At 37.6% G+C, this 22,479-nt stretch overlaps 1 protein-coding gene across 2 annotated transcripts in view; it reads left to right on the top strand.

Annotated features, from left to right (window-relative positions):
* DENND1B (DENN domain containing 1B) overlaps positions 1-22,479 on the top strand; it is a 251,610-nt gene that overhangs the window by 126,582 nt on the left and 102,549 nt on the right. For both annotated transcript variants that reach the window (XM_059998790.1, XM_059998789.1), the window contains 2 exons: positions 13,308-13,408; positions 19,292-19,337. In XM_059998790.1, the coding sequence (XP_059854773.1) occupies positions 13,308-13,408; positions 19,292-19,337 (147 nt within the window). The remainder of the gene's footprint in view (positions 1-13,307; positions 13,409-19,291; positions 19,338-22,479) is intronic.

The following is a 22,479-nucleotide window of genomic DNA, read 5'->3' as shown; positions in this document are numbered from 1 at the left end:
CGTAATAGCAGTTGTTTATGAAAGTTCCTGAAAACTTGGTGCTGATGTCACCTCTCAGTTAACAGCTTTGTTTTGGTTCACCATCTGGGGCAGTAGGACTGATAAAAGAAACATAATTCAAGTTTGCTCTCATGATCTCCTCACCCTCCTTCTGTAGGGGAAGCTGCTTCACTTGAATCTAGCTTGAAAAATTCATGTATATACACACATGCGTGCTATAAATTCCACGCCCAGTAATGTTTAAGGTCAAAGACTAGTACCATAACATAAATTAGAAGTAAATATTTTTTAGAAAGCGTTTAGTGGAACCTCTGAAACGACCAAGGAAGGAATAGTTAACGTATCAATGAACTGAGGTTAAGACTACTGCCAGTGAAGCTTTTTACATCCTTATAGGATTTTATGTACCACAAAGACTATAATGTACTTAAAATTAATGCAAGAAATTGTGTTTTACCCGGTTTTCACTTTTTAATCTGTGGCCAAATTTTTAATTATTGGAAGAGCATGTATAAGTTCCTCGCATTTATAATTTTGTTATAGTTTTGGGAACTTTGGATTTATACTTTGATATGGTCATAATTTTATTAGAATCATATCTGTCAACTGTATAGCTAGCCGGGGGTTTTACTGGTGATACCCTGACAGATAATGAGCTACCCGAGTGTTCCTTCCTCAGGTATTGTGTGTAGTTAAAATTATAATTTGTAATTATCTTTATAGCGATAAACTTTAAAATAAAAAAGTTTTGAGCTGTGTTAGCAAAAGTATCAAGAGTATTGTTATGTTTTAAAATTTTTCGTGGGTTTTTCCTCCTTATAGTAAAATGTATTTTGTTAGGACTCACTATTATATTTTTCCGTGTTTTGAGTTGAATGAATTGGAATGTCATCGGTTTTGTGTTTATCCTACTGATGTGTACATTATCCGGTACACACGGAAGGGTTCCTGGTAATCCTGAACAAGAATGTTGATTTTGTACCTGCCGTAGGCAGGTCCTAGAGGTTTAAGCCCCAAGTGAATAGCAGACTAGCAGGACATCGGCCCAGAGTCTCATGTATTCAAAGCAAAGGAATAAATCATGATATTACAAGGGTGTTATCAGTTGACTTTTTGCTGTTTTGTGACCAGAGGTAGGGAAGGATTGCTGTTTAAAGCCGTGTCATCGGCTCTCAAGTCAGTCAGGCACGAAGCCTTGTCAGGTGCTCTGTAATTGTCCCCCAGACGTTCTCTAGCTAGTCAGCTGGGGCCGTGCGTTTTGTTTCCAACACTGAGCTGGCCAGCGTCTGACAGGAGCTCTCGTCATCCTGTCAGTGATGTGTTAACTAGAGTGTATCTTTGTGGCCTTTTGGAAGCAGGTACAAGAGATGCTCTCTTTAGAGCAGATGTCTGAGTGTTAGCTCCCATTTTGACCAATATTTAGTTGGTAGATATCACCCTCTTGGAGTCTGTAAGCACATTAGTTACAGAGATGTGATTGTGTAGTCCGTGTCCTGTCTGGACTGCTCAGAGCAAGCAGTGTGCTGTGAGTGCAGGAATTGTGCTAATACACTGTCATCTCTTCCTTTGTTATAGTTGCCCCCAGGCATTTAAGCATATGCTTTTCTCCCCTTCCCTCATTAATACCATCAAGGGCCTATGCAAAAAGAAATCTTGTGATCCGCGGAAAATCAGCTATTAAAATGTAGATGTTATAGGTTGAGTTAGATTGAAGGAGAATCCGCAGGATTTTAACCTCTCCATCTGGATTTTACGTATTCTTGACTTGTCTCTTAGTAGTGCCACCTATCAGCATTTAATCTGAAACCGGCAGCACAGAGAATCTTTCTGGAGATTAAGAACTGAACAGTTGGTGCGAGAACAAAGATTACCCAGATCTACTCCCTGCTTCAGATTATTGCAGTGTATTTTTACCCCTTATGATTTTAAAGCTGCAGCAGCGTGGTGCAGTTAAAAATTATTATCAAGACCTCTCAGGGAGAGAGAATCTAGGAACAATTTTTGGATTTTTAATTCTTCCCAAAGCCCATAGCAACCACTTATGTCAGCCGAAACTGCAGACAGTGACTCGACTTACCATTGTGTTATTTGACTTAGATACTGCTCTTCAGAACATTGCATTTTCATTCACTGCTAAGTGGATGTGGCTGGAGCGTGGAAATGGGACTATTGAGGTTGGTCATGTGACACTTTGTGGGACGATTTGTGTGGAGGAAATGTCTAAGACGGGAAAAGCTGCAGGTGTTTGTATCTTCTAACTCTTGAGGTGATAAGAGCTGTTTTTCATAGAAACGAGCACAGTAAAGGTTAGAACCATGGTCAATATGTGTGTGTGTATGTGGGTGCAGTAAACTTAATCTTCTGAACTGTGGATATCAGAGAGAAAAGTATTTAAAATATAATAAAATTTTCATTAATTATGGTATGAAATATGAAATGTTCATCTGATGCTGCAAATGCCAGGGTAGAAACATGTCTCTTTAACAAGTAAAAATGTATCTCTTTGATTGCCTTTTTTGACACTAGTGTTTTTAAATAATAATAATTATGACAATGGTAAAGGTTTCTTTGTAAATTCTGAAGTTGATAAATTAGAGGATAATTTCCATATAGGCCTTTGTCTTAAAAAAAAAGATTTGTGTTCAGCTGTTTTCTACTAGAAACTTTTAATTTTTAAAAAAGTCTATGCCAAAATTGTAATTCCTTGGGGGAAAAGTTATCAGTACATCTTAAACTCTTTCAGCTTCATGAATTTCTCTTGCTATATTGACTCTTGTCCAATCTGTACAGGAACTTGGTTTGCTATCTTTTGGCCTTCACGTAGTCCTAAGGAGAAAACATACTCCTTTCTTCCCATGGCAGGTGGTTTCTTTGTTCATTCATTGAATCACTCCTCATCTATGGCTCACCTAACTCATGCTAGACAGTGTTCTACATACACAGGCAAGGAAACGAGGTCACAGCCTCTGTATCAGTCTGGGTCCAGTCAGGAGAGAGAAACTACAGTCATCTGAATGATGCAAGTTGAATATAAAGAATTTAAGACTGTCATGTGGGATTGGGGTAACAGGGAGGGGAGGGGCTTCTGTGAAGAACCTGGCATAGTAGGTATAAAGCAGCTACGAACCTGAGGGGAGCTGGGGATCTGTGCCCAGAGAGCCCACTGCTCTGGAGTCACTGGGAGAGGCCGCTCCTCCGGGCTGTCTCGCCGGAGGCCCCCCGCCCCGCCGGAAGCCAGCTGAGGGGAGGGTGGCACCAAGGGAGGCTTCCGGCTGCCGGGCGCTGCTGACGGTGGCGCTTCACCCACCAGGTGCAGGAGAAGCCTCTGTGCCACAGCCGCCGCGCGCCGCGGGGGCCACAGGCACCCTGCCCGGAGCTGCCGAGGCGAGCCGGGGGCCCCCAGCCCCTGCGGCCTGCAGGGCTGAGCTGCTGTCACACGGCAGCCTGGCAGCCACCCACCGTGCTTGGCGAGCTCCAAGGGGGACCGCCTGGTGAGTAGACTGGGGCCAGGACGTCAAACCCTGTCTTCCCGAAATGTCGCTTCATTGTCTTCTCCGGACAAAGCTTAGCATCGTGCCGGCTGCTAAAAGGAAAAGATATCGAAAGGGCACAGATTTATTTTCTCAGATCTGACAAAGAGGGGTAGACTTGAGGGTGAGAGGCAGTAAATCGGTAACTGGTACAGGCCACCCCTTTGGATGCTCATCCTCCATTGACACCCTCTAAATCACTTGCACTTCCTGAGCAACAGCAAAACAAAGCTCTGTGTCTGCCTAATGAGATGTAGCTGCAGTACAGACATTTTCACCCTTTCCCCCAAATGGGAAGCAGCACAGTGCCGAGAGTCATGTGTCCATCTCTTCAATTACAATTACATTTAATTTTCTGTTAACTACTAACAACATATATGTAAGATAAAGATGAGACAGAGAAGAAAAAGTGGTCAGCAGATAAAAATAAACATAGGAAAATTAAAAATATGGAAAGCTACTACAGCCCTTGTTTATGTAACTGCTCATGAGACCATAATTGATATTTCTGACTTCCTTCTTTCATTACCTGTTCCACAGTCCCCTCACCTCAGCCAGAGCCTCAGCTGGTTGGATTTTTTTTTACCTGGTTTAATGATATAAACTTTCATTTCCAAAAGATCTGGATCCTCGATAGTTCTGTTTTTTGTTTTTTGTTTTTGATTGCCGTCGTTTCCCGTTAACATTTACTACCAGGCATGGAAGTACCAAGATGCATCCCAGAGAATTCCATGGTTGCAGACATAGTCCTGCCTGCCTGTTGTGTAAAAACAACCCGACTTACTTCTGGTTATTGAGATCAATCATTCCAGCCAGTAGATTAACCCCAATTTTTAGCCTGTTGATTCAATGGCCAGGTGGCAGTCACATCTTCTGGTTCAGGTGGAAGCATTCCACTGTTGGGAGGTCAGATCCCCAAGCCAAAAGCACCCTGCATGGCTGGGGCAGGAATTAGAACTTCTGCAAGTGGACTGTTAAGAGTGATGATGAGAGGGCCAACCCCACTCCTACCCCTTGACTCCCGGTCCCATGGATTCTGGCTTTGGGAGAAACAGCGCCGCAAAACGGTTTCTGATTCAGAGCGTATCCTGCATCATGTTAAACAGAGCCCCACCCTTTAAGGGTGTTCTTTCCCAACTGGCGTCATAACTGAGTCGTCCGTGAGCCATTCCACCTTTTGATTAGGCCAGCAGCTTCTAGGTTATAAGTGTAGGCCAGAGTAGCTGAGTTCATGGACATGAGCCTCTTGCCCTACTTTGCTGTTACATGAATACCTTGATGAGATCCAGTGCTTTATGGAGTGCCGTGCTGACAGGTGTGTTATTCTGTGAGTCTGATGGTGGTGGTGCTGGCAGAAGGATTATGGCAGAGAAGACGAGTCCTTACCCAGAATATTTATTCCAGTGAGGGTGAACCTAATCAAGCCTCCTTCTTGATGGAAGAGGTTCAGTGTAATTAACCTGCCACCAGGTAGTTTACCTGATTGCCATGGGAGATGGCTCCCTAGACACGTTCTGCTGCAGAACCACCTGAAGAAGGTGCCAGGTGTTACTGCTGGGTACTACTGACCAGTGCCCTACAAGAGCCAGGCCCCGGAGATGCACAGGCCCTGCAGGAGCTTGCCCCAGAGCACACGGAACCAGGAAGCCACAGTCCCATCCTCCTGCAGTGCGTCTCCTGTGTCCTCTGCAGACAGAGCTCACTCTGTCCTCTGTCTGGTAAATACTTCAAGGGCCCAGATCCATTGTCGCAGATGGGTGGCAGAGAGTGAACTTGGATCTGAGAGGCATAAATTGAAGGCACAGCTTCCATGAATCTCATATTTTGTTGTGATTTACTATGATAAAATAGTGTAATGGAAAGAGTAAAAACTAGTTAACCACTTGAGAAGAAAAACATAGATCTTTATTTTGAAGGAGATATTTGACATTGGTAGAGTTTTCCAAACGTGGAGTATAAGGGTATTTATTTATTTGGTATTGATAAATATTATTATTTGCCAGGTAGTGGGAATTTCAAAGTTATTAACTTATGATTCTCTAGAATCGTAATAAATAATAAATTATATAGTGTCAATCAAGGCCAGTCAGTGTGACTAGAACTCTGATGTGGGAAATATAGGAGGGAAGGTGGTAGATTAAAGAGTTGACCTCAATATTACGCCTGGTTCTTGGAAGGAATTTGTGATTTGTCTAGGAGATATATACTTGTGTGTGTTTGTATGTGTGCGCAAATAGAGTGACAGAGAGAAGTCATGCTACAAGATGTAGTTGGAGAGATAGCAGTGGCCAGATTGTGAAGAACCGTGTTTGTTAAATGAAGGGGTTTGGATTTTATCCAACAGATTGTGGGGAGGCAAATGAGGGACATGCTGTGACCAGTTTTGTTTTGGGGAAGAGAAGCTGGTGGCATTAGAAAAAATAAAGTAGGAAAACTCTGACAGCTGTCTTGTTAAAAGGCAGTCACAGTAAGTAGAAAAAGAGGCGACCAGCTCCTGAGCTAACAGTGACCATGAAAGGTAGATGGAGTTGGGTTTTAGAAGCATGGCTAATAAGGAAATGTCTGTTGGATGTACAGTCTGCTTGAAAGTAGGTAAATAAGAGGGAGAAGTTTACAGTGACACACAAAGGACAAATATTCATCAGCTATTTCCTTAGTGTCTGATATATAATGGGGGCAGAGCCTGATGTCATTTGCTACTAGTAAATTGTAACTGTGTAAAGTGTGTGTGTGTGTTTATGTATAGATGTATATATTTACAAGTGTTTGATATGCCTGCTAAATATACATATGTGTACGTTAAGTATATATGGGAATATTATATACAATTTTAATGATACAGCATATGATATATATGTACAATTATTCATTCTCATTTAAATACCTGTAATTTACAAATAGTTCACGTGTAAGGATTCAGAAGTCCTTTGGGGCTGCTTGCGGTTGTCTCTTTCAGTTGCTGGTGGTTTGCCATTAGTTTTGTTCCTGGTGAGAGGTATTTTAAGTTATGATTTTCAGAGATGCCTACTATTTAAAACAGTGCGTTCAGTCCATTAGACTTTATTTATTGGTTATTTGGAATATGTCCCCAAATGTGGTAGTAGTGTGATTATATCAATAATATCTTCTAAAATTAGAGATTCGTTTTTCAGTTCCTGACTACTCACCTGAAAAATTGGATGACTTCATGTAAGCCATTTTTTCCTTTTATCCTGAAGTTTATTATATAAAAAATGAAAGAATTGAACAAGAATGATTTCTAAGGTTTTTCCTAATTGTTAAATTTAGTGATTCTTTAACTGTACTGTTCATTTCTTAAATAAATGCCTTATTTTAAAATATATGGTTTTTATAGAATTCACACGAACGGTCCTCTAGAATCCAGGGTCTAGAAGTCTGTGTGGAGAGAAGATAGATACATTTGAGCTGTGTTACAGTGTCAGACGCTTGAAAGTTGTGGAAAACTAGACGGGCCTCTTCTCCAGGAAAAGCTAAACTGCTACAGGATTGGCTTGAAGACGTGAACTAGAGAGCAGTAAATTCAGTGATGGGGAAAGTCATGCGGCAGGGGGAGTGTTTGAAGGCGTTGACATTTATGTGCAGTGTGGCAGCTACAGGAATTCAGAATTGAGGTGGGGTCGGTATGACAGGCATGGTGCCTGTTGAGGCTCACTAGAGTGAAAGCTCCTTGAGGGCAGAGGCTTTGTCTCCTTGGCTGATTATTCTGTCCCCAGCACCAGCAGCGGTGCCTGACACATGTTTGGGGCCCCACATCTAGCTGTGTGATCTTGGGCAGGTTGGTTCAACTTTGCCTTGGTTTCCCCATGTGTCAAATGAGTGAAAGAATGAGTACATGGAAGAAGCAAGCAAGCAAGAAAATATTAGAATTGTTTGGCTCGGAAGAGCTAATTAACCAGTGACCAACCGTGAGATGAGCAGAACTTTCCAAGGGACTTGGATATGATGCAGAGAGGTCAGGATGAAGTTTAGTAATGAAGCAGCAGCATTTACCATCGTAAAGGGATGGAGAAAGAGAATGAAATATAAGATGATACTTTAGTATAAAAAAGTATTGAAAAAGAAAAATGTACAGCCAAATACTGTCTTTTTTCATGATATAAAATGGCTATTTCTCTAAACATTTCTTTACAACTATCACTTAATTTGAGTGTCAGAATTTTGCTCAAGTAAGAATATCTTATAGTGGGGATAGCTTTGTAGTTTTCAAATACTGTGCTGCTACCTTTTTTGTCCTCAACTTTTAAACTTGAATGTAAATTAAATGTGTTGAAACAGATAGTTTTTTTATGCTTTCCACTGAAATTTTTTTCATTCCACAAGGAAATTTATCACGTTCATATCTGCAGCAGTTTATTCTGTGTACCTTTAGGTATTTATAGCGCTTACATTTCTGAAGTAAACATTGATTCAGTTAAAAATCAAATGAAGTCTCTAATCAATATTTCTTGGATTTTGTGCATAAATACATTCTTAGGGGACATAAATCTGCCCCTCAGTAATTCATATAGAACTTTAGTTGAAGGCAGTGGGACTCCTACATTAAAATGAGGCAGAATCTGGCTAAGAGATACACAGAGACTAGAACAACAGGAGTGGCGGTGCGTCAGGATGAGATCTTTACTTGTAAAGCGTGTGAATTAGAATCGTGCTGTTTTCCGTCGTGGTCATCACACTCGATGGATCGTTTTCCTGTCGTCTCCTTGGAAATCTGATAATGTGGTTTTATTCTTCTCAAAATAGATGTCTACTGAATTGCTTAAAACGTTGCTTAGTTGTATTAGTAGGCTGATCTCCTCAGTAAATATATAGTTCAAGAACAAGGTATAAATGAGATTCCATATCACAAAGGGAAAGAACTTTGGTTTGGCTTCCAACTAAATATACTCGCAGATGCAGATCGAGATGATAACTGGTAGAATTTTTATCAAGTATCTTATCTTTGTAACATTTTTCAGAGAATCTGCTCTCCTGGTTTCCTGCTGAAGGCGCAGACTGTGATGCCTGGGAAAGTTTTGTAAATTGCATCTCTATCCTAGATCCTGAATTTTTCATTTAAAGGTCAACTGTTCTTGTCTGTCTGTTCAGTCAGAGGCTCATTCTCCACTATATAATTAGGATAAAATATTTTCAGCCAGTATATATTATTCAAAGCCTTACAATGAATGGGAATTTTGAATCTTTGTATATCAAAAGGCAGGTTAATATACTGGTTTTTGTACTCTGGAGCCTGCTGGCGTTGGTCTCCTGGATTTGCCACTTGCCAGTTGTGTGATCTCAGGCAATTGGTGTAACTTTGCCACAGTGTCCTGATCTGTAAAATGGGAGCAGTGATAATACTGCCTGTTTCATAAGGTGGTTGTAGCATTAAATCTGAGTATGTCAAGTGCTTAGAATAGTGCCTGGCACAGAGCTAGCATCCTATAAACGTTTGCCCTCGTAACTGTTGTCCGTGAGAGCAGCTCCCTTAGACCTGTGGCCAGAACGGGAAGCTCTAGGTGCCTTTATTCCACCACTAAGCTCACTGTTGCCAACCTCTGTTGTCAGGTTTCTCCCTCTGATTTCACAGTTCTTGTCTCTTTCACATGGTTTTCATATGTACTTATTTTACAGTTGTACTATATGGGAAATAAATATCCCAGTGATTTTATTTTGTGTTAGTCCACGCTTTGGGTCTGAATCAGTTCAATATATTGAGTGTGCTCTGTGAAATTATATGTGCGTTTAAATATTCCTATGCCATTTAACGAAGATTTTTTTTCTTTAACCTTTATTTGTACATTTTTTGCTTTATTTAGTACACTTCATTTTTATTCAATGATAGCAATGTATAAGTCCTTCAGTTTCAAGGATGTTATGCCAGGAACATGTTCTAACCCAAACACCGAATCTTCTTCTCTCCTCTCCCCTGCTTTCATGAAGAACAGCTTATGTGGTGTTAGAAAAACAGCTGACAGAATGTCAGAAGAGCGCCGTGGGGTTCTAGCCCTATCATGAACCTATGATAGAATTTTGGGTAATTCTGATCCAAAGAAATATGATTAGCATTTCCCTTTAAGCTTAAAGATTCAATATTTCATAAATAACCTAAAAGTAAGAAGTTTTTCCTTCTTACTTGGCTTATAAATTGATCTCATTTCTTTTTTTTTAATTGACATGTAGTTGATTTATAATATTATACTAGTTTCAGGTGTACAACATAGTGATTCAGTATTTTTATAGACTATACTCCATCTGATCTCATTTCTTTATATAACTTGATTCTGCAAAGCAAACTTCTAAAGTATGTTGTTTATTTTCCTTAATTTGCAAAGTTCTGGAAATGTTCTAGGTAAATGATTTGTTGTGACAGTTAGCACTGTGTTCAGAGGTGTGGACAGATCTTATCCAGAATGAAATCTGGCGTCTTTGCTGTGTCCCAGGAGGCTCTTCAGTTCCGACCTTGCTTCCTCTCTGACCTCAACTCCTGCTGTTCTCCCGTTTAATCTAATCAGCCGACCCCCTACTACTCCAAGAAGGTGCCAAGCCTGCTCCCACCTCAGGACTCCTGAATGCCCTTCTCCCCAAGTGCACCATACGTGGCTCCCATATTTCAGTCAGGTCTCAGTGCAGATGTGGCCACATCAGAGTTTGTCCCTATGCTCCTGTCTAGAATAGCCCTTCTGCTCTTACCCTGCTTTAGGTTTCTTCATAAAATTTACCTCTGACATAATATGTGTTTCACTTGTTTATTGTTTGCTTTCCCCACTGATATGTAACTTGTTCTGTTCTGTGTCCCTATTGCTTAGTAGAGATTTATGATGGTACATGGCAGGTACTCAAAAACTCTGTTGAATTAAGCAAGTAAATTATTATAATGTCTCCAATTTCACAGTTACCTAATGTGCTTTAAAGCTTTTAGAGATTATGTTTAGATAGATTTAGAAGGTGGATCTGAATTATAGTCTAGTTAAAATGTTCTGTTAACCACCCGTATGGAAAAAACAATTCTTAATTATTACTAAAAATACAAAATGTTAGAATTGATCTGATCCAAGAGTAGAGAATGTTAGATCTCTCAGAGACGGGGTTTATAGATCATCTAGCATATATTTCTTATTTTAAAGATTGGGAAACTGGGATCTGGTTATATTTGCAGGTGTGCCAGAGTGGCACAGCCTCTTAGTGGCCAGTCCCTAACTTTTGTCCACGATGTACTTCATTGTTCTTACCTTATACAACTTGCATATAACTGTTTAATTTCCTAGTAAATTTATTTTTTCTTAATTGTATTTTTTTTTTACTTACAACTTTACTATCTCCTCTACAAAGTATATGCTGTAATAGTATCTTCTCTATTTTTTAAATCACATAGTTATTACATGATGCTAGGTGTGTAAGGGAGATCTTCTTTGGTAGGTTTCTGCCTTCTTTGGAAATCTCCACTTGGATGTCTCATAGTTAACAGAATCAATATTTGTGAGAGCACATTCCTTACAGTCCCACCTGAACCTGACACTTTTGTTATATTTCTTTAAATAATTCGTCCTGGTCGCTTAGGCCAGAAACTGAGGTTTGGGGCCGGGCAGGGATGTGGGATGGGTAGTATTTTTACCTCTCCCTGTCACTGATCCCCTGCATCTAAGAAGCTAACGAATCCTGTAGAGCTTCCTTCTTTCCTGGTAGATCTTGTTCAGCTGGCATGACCTTCTGCTGAATGCTGGCCTTTGCAGAAAGTTTGTGACTTTGCTTCTCGTTGCAGAAATCATCCTCTAAGAAACCAGTCAAATTCATCAGATGATATTGTGCCTTATTAGTGAGAAATTCATAACTTCGCTTAAGGATAACCATTAAGGGCATAGGGAAACAGCTGTAGCATTTAATAGAGTGCTTTGGACTCTGGGTGTGCCTAGTAAAATAAGTTACTATTATTATCATTCCTCATTTTGAGAATGCATTTTTTCCCTCTTGTTACACTGTTAATTATTTTCTCAACAATAAGAAAGAATACTTTCCTTTTTAAAACGGTTTTAAATGAGCTCTTTTAAAAGCCATCTATCTGCAGATGGAGAAATTGAGTAAATTAACTGCCTTTCACAGCTACATAAGTGCTTTTAGCCCATCAAGTTACACTGAAGCATTTAAAGTTACCTCATTTACAACCAGCGAGCACATGCAAGCTCTCTAAGAATTGACACAACTGAGATCAACCCCATTTTCATTTCCCTCTAGTTCAAATATGTGAGAGAAATAAATCTGGTCCGTAATTGTTACATAGAAGTATCTGAATGCCTCCTAGTGGTATACTGTATGCTCTAATTAAGGAATTTAAAAAATAATATTTATTGAAGGAATAGTATAGATAAAATATTAAAACTTCGAAGTGCAAAGTAATAAAATCCTTTAATGATAGCATTCTAAATGGAACAAATAAATTTTTTTGCCATATAAAATTAATTAAAAATCTTAACTGGAAAAGAAATATAATACATATGACGAAGATGAAAGTACTTTTAGTCAAAATTTTTAAGTTTTTGGTTCAGATTAGATTATTTCAACTGACTTTTAAAAAATCTAGTGGAACTATTTTACACTTAAATATAGACAAATGTTGCTGTTAAGATTGAGTTACTTTGTTTACATTTATCCTTTTGAATTAATTTGATTACTATGTATAAATTTTAATTTCTTTGTATAATAAAATAGAAATAATGGTTTATAGAAATTTTGTGGTGCATTTTCAGAGGGTTTTGTTTTTTAATTCTGATTTTCAAGTTAAATAAAATGACTTATTCAGTAAATGTCTTGAAAATGTAGACTATAGCAAAACTTTAAAATGAAGAATGCTGATTTAATTATTGCTTTAAATGCTAAAGAAATGACTCAACACATACAGAAATATAATTTAAAATGTAAACGAAGTCAGAGAAAGAATTCTGATAAGGGTCAGTAGGAGGGAGGAAAAAAAAAAGCAATATCCCTTTGCTAAGCATTAAAAAATATTTAATTAGCCGCTTGCCAAAACAAAACAATTAAAATGGCAATTACCTTTAAAATAGCATCAGTGTATTTGCAGCTGTTGTGATATAAAGCTAGGAAACACGATGTTAATCTGAAATGAACAGTTTAAATATGAAATTATGATATCCTTGGCTTCCTGTGGTACAGCTGTCAAGCTTGGGCAGCTCGCTGGTCAATAGTGACATTCTCCGTGTCAGTGAGCAGAGTCTCCTGATACCGTCACCCGCGGTTCACACGTTGCTGAAGCTCCAACTGTCGAACGTTGAGTCCCCTGGTGATACTGCAGCTTCCAGACTCTCCTGACTGGCTCATGTTTCATTCTTTGGCAATTTGCCCTAATGATATCCCCCAGGAGCTTTCAGCCTCTCCTCCTTCCCATATTGCATCGTGGTGTATTAATCTGAGTGAGTGCAACCTGGGCGGCACACACTGTAATTTCCTACGGTTCCTTCTAAGATGCTCGCCTAATTTTTCAGGTTTCCTTTTATATGTTCTAAGTTTTGCCCCCAAACACTATATTTTCAGGAAGTTATAACCGTCCACATAAGATGCCCAAGAAGCTACTTTGCTGCTTATGTGTTTTTCAGAGGGCCTTCTGAAACATGAGGCTTTTTGCAGGCAGAATTGGTCAAGATAATGTGATTCAGGTCGTTAAGTAAATTGTTTTATGAGTGTCTTCGGTCTTTGATAACTTGAGCATGTCTCTCTGTTTGGAAGGTCAGCGGCTGCTTACTGCTGTTTTCCTTTCACAAATTCTAGTTAACCGCCTGTCTCCATGGATCGGTCGCCCTGCTCTACCCGATGTACTGGCAGCACATCTACATCCCAGCGCTCCCTCCTCATCTGCTGGACTACTGCTGGTAAGCTGGCTCTGCCGGACCCCTGGCAGCCCAGGTGTTAGGGTTAGAAAGAGCGATTCATGTGTAGATCCAGTGAGCTTGGAGTACATGTGTGTATATACATGAATGAGATCCCTGAAACGTGACGTGGAGATGAGTAACAAGTATTAAAAGGTGGTTAAAAGAAGGGAAGAGTAGTTCTCTCCAAAGGTAGCAAAAATTTATACTTGGCAAACATGAAGTTCTTTAGATTTTGTGAGTTTCCTCTATAATCATCTAGATAACTAAATGCATAAATAGAAGCCGATCCGGTCTTCACGGTGGTTAGGAGCATTTCAGAGAAGTTGTAGTGTCAGTGAGAGCACCACATCCCAGATGCCAGCATTTGTCCGCAGAGTCTTTCAGACACCAGGTTGCCTCTCTCGGAGCACACGCTCGTGACCTCCCCCTCAGGACACGCTTTCCCGCACGCCTCTTCCCTCAGTAGCACATCCAGTACCAGATACCAGCAGAGGGGTTGCCTCTAATGCAGGGGTTCCCTGAGTTCCTGGTTATCGAAGCCTCAGCCTTGAGCCACTGTGAAAATCAGTGTTGACAAGTGTCGGGGGCAATTCTGGAAAGTTTCTTGGCATCACAGACACAGCTGCCAGTGATCTCACCCAGTCTGATTTCAACTGTCCCCTTCTCCTGGAGGTTAGGGAAGAATTAGACTCCCAAACAGCAGCCTTGGGATCTTCCTCGGGGCTGTAGGGTAATAATCTTCTGCAGGCGTAGCTCAGTTCTTAAGAAACCAGATGACATTTTTACTCTAAACCATGCATGTGCGCGCGCACGTACACACACACACACACACACACACACACACACACACACACACAGAAAGAAGGAACTGATTTTGACCATAATGTGTTCATTTATATCACAACTAATGTTATTAAAAAACAAAGCTCTTTTAGAATCAAAGTAGTTATTTATTTAACTTTCTGATTTCATGAAAAGCAGATCACTTAAAGTGTTTAAGGGTTAAAATGATCTAAGTTCATAACATTGACGTTTTCAAGACTAGCCTTCTTCAGGACAAATGATTTTTAACGAGAGTACGTACCTTTGGCCACATATTGATTATACCAGTGAATTGTGTGTTTCCACAGCAGGGTAATAGTATTGATAATGCTGGGCAGCAGGTTTCCAGTGACCTCCCACTGCCATTCTGCACTTTGGGTGCTGGGAGGGAGAAACAGTGGGGCAGGAGACTGTAAGTGTGTGGTTTAATTACACTGTGAAGCACCACACACACGAGCCTGCAAGTAAAGCTGGATCTAGAAATAGCTCTCTTGGTATTTACTTTAGAGTGTTCTTCTCTGACCAGTATACCTAGAATAGATTAGCATCCTTGAAAGCAGGAACCTCAATTCTTTCATGTCGACATGTGTAGTAGATCTTTCCACATAGTATTCAGTAATTAAAACTTATTTTAAATAATATTGACAAAAGTATTTGAAAATATATTGATGTATGATTCTTTAAAATCTATATTAAAGTAGTGGTTCAAGCACCAACACTTTGTGAGGTTTAGAATTATATTTTATCATATGTAATGTTAATGCCATTCAAATTTTTCTATAAAAATGTTCTGAAACCTTAGGAGGTAACATCCCTTTAAGTTCAGTTCTCTGTAATGATTACACACTTAGGACTTTCTAAAATGTTGTTATTTAGAAACTATCGCTACCTCTTTACAGATATGTCTTCCTGATACTTTCTAACCCTGCCATCAAGTCCTTTTTCTGCTGCTTCCACTGTGATGAAGGAAGCTTGTTTCAGTCTTACTAGTTTCTAACCTCTGAAATAGCCACTTTAGGACAAGTTCTAACAGCCGCCATGCCAGGCACTTCCCTGGCCCAGAGAGTAGAGCAGTGATTGTCAAACAAGGAGTTATCTGAGAGTTCCTGAACCTTAAGGTCACAGTGATAGGCTCAGCTTCTGACATAGGAAGTGGGCAGTATCATATACTTTTTTTTTCCCCGAAAATAGCTGTCTATGACTCCAGCTCTCTTTCATTGTCAGAAAATTCCATGGACTAAACTGTTCCCTAGGGAAAGTGGTTTTCTTCCCTTTACATCTTTGCAAATGATCCTATATGCAAAAGGGAGAAAAATATTAGAGATTATCCCTTCGATCTCATGGGGTTTTTTTTAAAGAAAATGTTATATTCCACTCCAAAAACAGCACCAGGAAGATGTGATGGGGTAGATGTGTATTTTGCCAGCTCTTCAAGGTGATTGGACTTTCCCAGTCCTGAGGCAGTCCTGACTCCTGGAAGTGTGTCTCTGGTGTGGCACAGACTTGGAGGGCCACGATGCCATCTTGTGACCGTGGATGAATAGCGCATCTTGGTCGGCTGAGGAAGGCTTGCTAATTTGCCGGCTCATTCATTCATCCATTTGTACGCCAGACGTTTAGTAAACATGTGTTTGCCAGGCTGCGAGTATGTAATGTAATGAGTAAGACGTAGCTCCTGCCCTCTCGGATCCCCAGATAGGAAGAAATTCCCACGTTTGTGCACATGTACACACGCGCACATGATGAGCACAGAGGAATACTGTGATGCTCTAGGGTTTAGGTCTGAGGCGTATAAAAGAACGCTGAGCAGAACACCTAGGAGGAAGTGCCCACCTATCTGCTAGGGTAGGGAAGGCTACTGGGAAGAAGTGACGCCATCTTTGTTTTCCCCTTAATCTACCAGTATAAGGGGGAAATGGGGAGTTTCTATTTAACAGGTATAAAGTTTCAGTTATTCAAGATGATTAAGTTTTAGAGATCTGTTTAACATTGTGCCTTTACTTAACCAATACTCTATTGTAGACCTAAAAATTTGCTAAGAGGGTGGATCTCATGTTAGGTATTGATACTGTAAAAACAAAGCAAAACAAAACAACAAAGGGAAAGTACTTTAATATAGCAAGTCTAAAGTAATGTTGCCAGACACGCTTAACCTTCTGAGCCCTTAAACACCTCGGAGGTAGTATGATTCCAGTACCAGTAAAAGTATAATCATTTATTTGTTCGAGAATGGTTGTCACCTTTTTATTTAGGCTATCTATCTGATTCTTCATTCTATGAAAGGAGAAGATGTAGCTCCTAAGAGAATAGTGTTTTAAAAACATAAATGGAAAATTATGTTGTTTAGACTACCCTAAGTTAATATACTGCTGTTACAGCCTACCCCATGGGTGGCCTCCATGAGAAAACCTAAAAAGAAAAAAAGCTATTACATAGTAATTATTTTTCAGCAAAGATTAGTTGCTACCGAAAAGAAGCAGCAGTCATAATAGAGCCTTCTGTATCTTATCTTTGCAAAATAATTCCATTGACAGAAAGATCTAGGATAGTTTTGCACATAGCTGATAAAACATCTGTGTTGCCAAGGAACTCTTCCTGACTTATTAACACTCTGTCTCATTAGGAGATTTCAGCTAGGGTAGCAAAATTACTTTTCATGAGACTTGGCTGACTTAATATTAGGATGTATACAATCCAATTTTCATGACAATGAAATAACTATTCAGTTAAATCTATATTCTGAAAAAACATCATGTTTATTTTAGGAAAGTATGCTCTAGTTGATAATGTTTGCAGTCTAACATGTTTATATTTTAGATTTTGTAGAAATTAATGAAGTAAAAACACGTAGAGATACCCAGTGATCCCATAGAAAAAGTTTTGGTTTACTTTATTATTAAGTTCTGCATAGGAATTCTTTATTGGATTTTTATTCTAGTTTAACAGTTTCTGTAAATTTATTGTTTTATGTTTCAAGAGGTGACTAGCTTTCATGAAGTTTTAAAAGTGTTACCTTAGTGTATTTCATAGGACTTCAGTTGGTAGTTATTACTTTTGGCTCTGATTGTTTGAAATCTGATCCACTCAGTGTACCTTCAACGTATGTAAAATGGATGTAATAATTATTTTTAGAAGTCTTAAGTGTTTTGATTAACACTCATTGTATTAAAACGTGCTTTGAGATTTGAGATGTTATGAATCTTTCTATATTATGAATCCTGTTGGATAACCTAGCCTGGGGCGAATTGGAAAATTGCACAGTAACTTTAATAAATTTGTACTATTTTGGGTGTGGAGAAGGCTTGACATATTTAAGATCTTGGGAGTTGCCCACCCTGTTTTGTGAAAGTTGCCGGAACCCAGTCATGGGAGCCCAGAGGAGTTAGTGGCACATATTTTATATCGTCTATGGAGTCACAGAAGGAATTCCAGAGATGAGAACTTGAACTGGGGAAGCAACTAGCCTCCTTTTATTTAAGCAAAAGTGGAAGAGTCCACATTTATTCCTTCTGTTTCCTTTTGAAGGCAGAAAATATGTTAGATCCTAGGGATATCAAGGCCTATAAATAGTTCTCAACTTTCAGTCAAATGAAATATCCAGAATATCAGATCAATTCCAGATGGTCTACTGCATAAAAATAAAAAAAAAATAGGAAGGAACAAAGCTGTAGAAGACAAAGACAACTGGGAATTAGAATCTAGTACAATATGACTTAAGGAACAGGCTAATAAGGATTGGAAGAAGAACTTGAACCGTTTTTATTTTTTGTGAATCCTGGATATAGAAGTTAGTGGCTAGCCATCCCTTAAATAAATTAGGAACTGTTTAAGGTTACTTTGAAAACTGTGGATCTACCAAGGTGCCTCTTTTATCTGTTACTGATTCTCAGTAGCAAAGTGGACATGCAGGAGTTTGGACAGCTCTGTTCTAATAATGACGGGGATGTTTGGAAAATTATGCAAATTCTTTGAAAAAGAAGGTTATCTGTTTTCATTAACAGAAAAGGTTTGCATTAAATATAACACAAAGATGTATATAAAAGAAATGCCAAAAATGTTTTATTTTTAAATAGCTATTTATTTGCATATCTTCTATCACATTTGTAGACATTGTTCATTTTCATGTTTTCTTGTTAAATAACATTTTAATTTTGAAATGTCAAGTTGAGTAATTTCTGCCCTATATTTCATGAGAAATAGTTTTGAAATTGCTAGTAAGTCTTAATTTGTATATTACAAAAATTATTTAATGTCTGTATTCTCTGCCAGAGTATAAGCTCCAGAAGGGAATATATTCTGTCTATATTGTTCATTATTGTACCCTAACCCCTATGCCAGGTACTGGCACCTGAGTATGCTCCACATATTGTGTTGAATTAATCAATAGAATTCTTAAACTTACCTGAATATTTTAAAATTTATTAAAATTATATTATTATTACAATTAAAAGTGGGATAAATAAGAATGTACAGAGTTTAAATAATAGACAAGATACATGAGTGGAAAGATAGCACAGAAATAGAATGGTAACAGTGGGGGAGGAAATTATTTATCTTTGCACCTCTAGTTCCCAAACCGTGCCTGGCACATAGTAGGTCTCAGTAAATATATTGTGACTGACTCAAAAATTTGGGTGACTAAATAGTAGGTGTGAAACAATGAATATATATTAAGAAAATCATATAAGAATCTAACTGAATAAAAAAACTGTACAAAGAAATGTGAATAAATTTGATGATTATTTAGGATATATCTGATGGGGAGTATACAGAAAAGATTCATCTCAGACTATGGCCTAGACCCTAATATTCTTGTTTTTTAAACATTATAACTTTTAATTATAAATGATTTCGTGATTTTATATAAATCAACCTTAATTTGAATATATTAATGGCCTCTAAGATTTTATTTGAGTTTTCTATACTGAATAATTTTAAATATCTATGATGTACTGTTAGAACTATACATTTAATAAATTTATTTTTTAAAGCATTCTGAATTACTTATTGTTTCAGTTTTAATGAGCTATATGAACACATACATATATATTTTTAATTTAGTGCCCCAATGCCATACCTGATCGGAATACACTCCAGCCTCATAGAGGTGAGTATCTTTCAGACATGAGATTGTGATAACTATTATTTTTATGAATTAATTTAAAACAGGTGTGTTTTGAAAGAATATCAATTGAATAGTACAAAGAAGTGACTAGTTGCATATTGAGAGTGTACTTACATGATCATTTTCAAAAAGGTAGTGTTAAAATAACTTTATTTTAATTAGTATGCAAAATGACCATCTTCAGTGGTACGAGACCCATTGAAAGTAGGTTCAATTTGGTTGAAGTCGTATGGTAAGTTTTAAATACTAAAAACCTTAGTCTTTGATGAACCACTTTCTTTATGGAACTTGAGATCTTTTATATCTATTTCTCTTTCAGAAAAAATATTTCTGTATTTTGAAAGTGAGAATTCATGTAATTATGTGTCATAAAGGGAAAGTTTTTATTTTGCAAACTTCACTATAATTCAGTGTACCGGTGTTTTTCAAAATGTGTTTTAATACACTAATCATGAACTTTTAAATTAGAATATAACTTTGTAAGACTTTAATTTCAGTCCTATTGGGACTTAAAATGTAGTTTGTTTTGTTTTTTTTTTTTTTGCACTGTCATTCGAAAATGACTTTTGTCACTTGTTATCACTGTAGTGAAAAACCTTGAGCTTTAAACACCTTGAGCTTCAAATCAGTGAGGTTTCCAGAGAAGACTTCTTATAAGATTAGCTTCTAAAAAAGTAAACAAAAGACTTGGGTCAGTTGCATGGCATCATTATGCCGGCTGATTTTTTCAAATATATTTCTTTTCTTGCTGGTTGTTCATATTGTACTTTAACCCAGTTTCTAATAAGCAACTTTAATGAGTTAGATTTGGTTTTCTGATTAGTTGTTGTCATTGTATATACCATCAGTCATCACTTTGCTGATCAAGGAAGAGCCTGGTGATTATTTTAAAATTCCTGAGCATCCTTTGTGGAGAGAGTCGTGCTTTAACCATTAATAAAGAATACATTTTAATGAACTTTTAGTAGGTTTAATTCCTTTTTAATTTTGAAGTCTGGGTTGGATAACATTATGACTCTATATTTTGTCAATTTTTAGAAAATAACTTCTTACAGCCCAAGGTACTTGCATTGAAAGGACAAATTGTATAAGATAAAACATGAATAAATAGGTATTTAATCTGTTATTAGAGTGTGGAATATATGACTGGAATTTTATTCATCAGTAGTTTGACTTTTTGCAAAATCTAACCATGGTTGGTTGGTATGGTTTCAAAAAAAGTTATCAAATTTGATTTTGATGTTAGTGCACGTATCTCTTCTTATGTAATGTACCTAATAGAATATGTCATTTTTATAATACATTTATTTATACAGATGAAAAATATTTAAAGTGGTTGATTGTACCTGTTGATGTTATTATTATTTTTACATAATGATTCTAGACCAACTTTTAAAACAAATGATTCAGCTTTTCCAAAATATTGTAGAAAGGAGTACATGCTTTAAATATTCAATTCAGTTTATCACATGTTTATTGTACACCTGTAGAGAAAATCAGTCCTTTTTTAAAGGAGCAAATTTAAGAATTTTTTACTCCTTAGAGTATTGTCTTGGAGAAGCAGTCCTTTCTAACTTTAAATTGGCTCTTATTAAATGAGACTGTGTAAAGCCATGATTAGATCGGCTGAAATCTCTGTACCTTTTATACTCTGGACTTATCAAACTGTCTTAATAGTCAGTTTTATTTGGTTTAATAGTGAATGAGAAACTATAATAGGAACTTTAAGAATGTTTTTCAACCAGTTGGGTACCATTTAGTAACTTTCTTCTTAATCTTTTACCAGGTGATACAGATCCTACGTTTCTATTTTTATGATGACATTATTACACAGATTATTTTCACTAAAATTCTGATCTTTTGTGCTTTTTTATTTTGTATAAATGGTATTATAATTAAAATATAAATATATATTTACATATTTTATATATGAGACAGAACTGAATAATTTTTCACATTTGTTTGGCTGCAAGTACAACTAATTTTTTGTGGAGGAAGAATCAAAATATTCTCTTCTCTCAGTCAAGACAGTTTCAACACTTTTTATCAGTTTTACAAAGACTTTTAAACAATTGTTCAAAGACATGAAATTAATGTCTTTCTAAATCTTTTTTAAAAATTATTTTTATGCGATCATAAGTAAAAGATGACTAGAAATCTCTTTTTAAAAAGTAAATTTGCTTCTAAAATAAAGGACAAGGGCATTTTGTTCTCCCTGAAAACTAGACTTTAGGGATGAAGTCAAAGCAAACTAAGGCCTGTGATTGGGAATAAGTCAGTACAGGCTACAGATGTGAGGGTTATATTATTTGTTTTAATGCACAAATGATTCTAGGTAAAGTGTTGGCCCAGTTTCACAGTATCGTGTGGCTGCTTCCACCGTGTCCCTTCCCTTGCTCCGTGTGCAGAGTGTGCAGGTGTGCTGGCATCACCTGGAAGGAGGATGGCATGTGGAGGATGCCAGGAGTCTCGCCAGTTCAGCATCTGCTGTTGTTCTCAATAAGATTTTGTCTGTGTCCTAATATCATTTTCTTATTTTTGAAGAAAAAGCACATTGTTTTCTCACATTTTCTTACTCTTTCCCCATCCAAACAAGTTGATGAATTTTATGAGACGTAAAAATATGGGACAGAGAAAGTGGTGCTGTTTTATATGCCATATGACTTTCCACTCCTGTTTAGAAAAAAATGGCTAAAGCCTGATTTGGAGGGAAATAACAGAGAAAATACATTAATAAGAATTTTTTTTTAAAGATTTAAATTACATGCTATCTTCTCCCCCCTTTTTTGCCTTTGTAGAATTGTTCTCGTTTTAGGGAGGCCCAGTCTGTTGATTTATTGAAATGAATACATTTTCCATTCTTAATGAGTGTTCCCGTTAACAAATTTTAATATTCAGCTATTATTAGACTTCTTAAAACTAAGAGAAACTTTGAAAAAGGTATACATTTCATACTAATGCTAATTTCCTTTATTCCGAGATTTTTTTTTTTAAACTTTTTATTTTATATTGGAGTATAACCGATTAACAATGTTGTGATAGTTTCAGGTGCACAGCAAAGTGACTCAGCTATTCAGAGTTTAGTGTTAGCGTCATTACAAACATTTTGGGGTCACATAACCAT

This window comes from Delphinus delphis, chromosome 1 (genome assembly GCF_949987515.2).
Source record: "Delphinus delphis chromosome 1, mDelDel1.2, whole genome shotgun sequence".
Lineage (NCBI taxonomy): Eukaryota > Metazoa > Chordata > Mammalia > Artiodactyla > Delphinidae > Delphinus > Delphinus delphis.
Note: the sequence above shows the minus strand (reverse complement) of the source record. Positions and strands in the feature narration are given on the sequence as shown.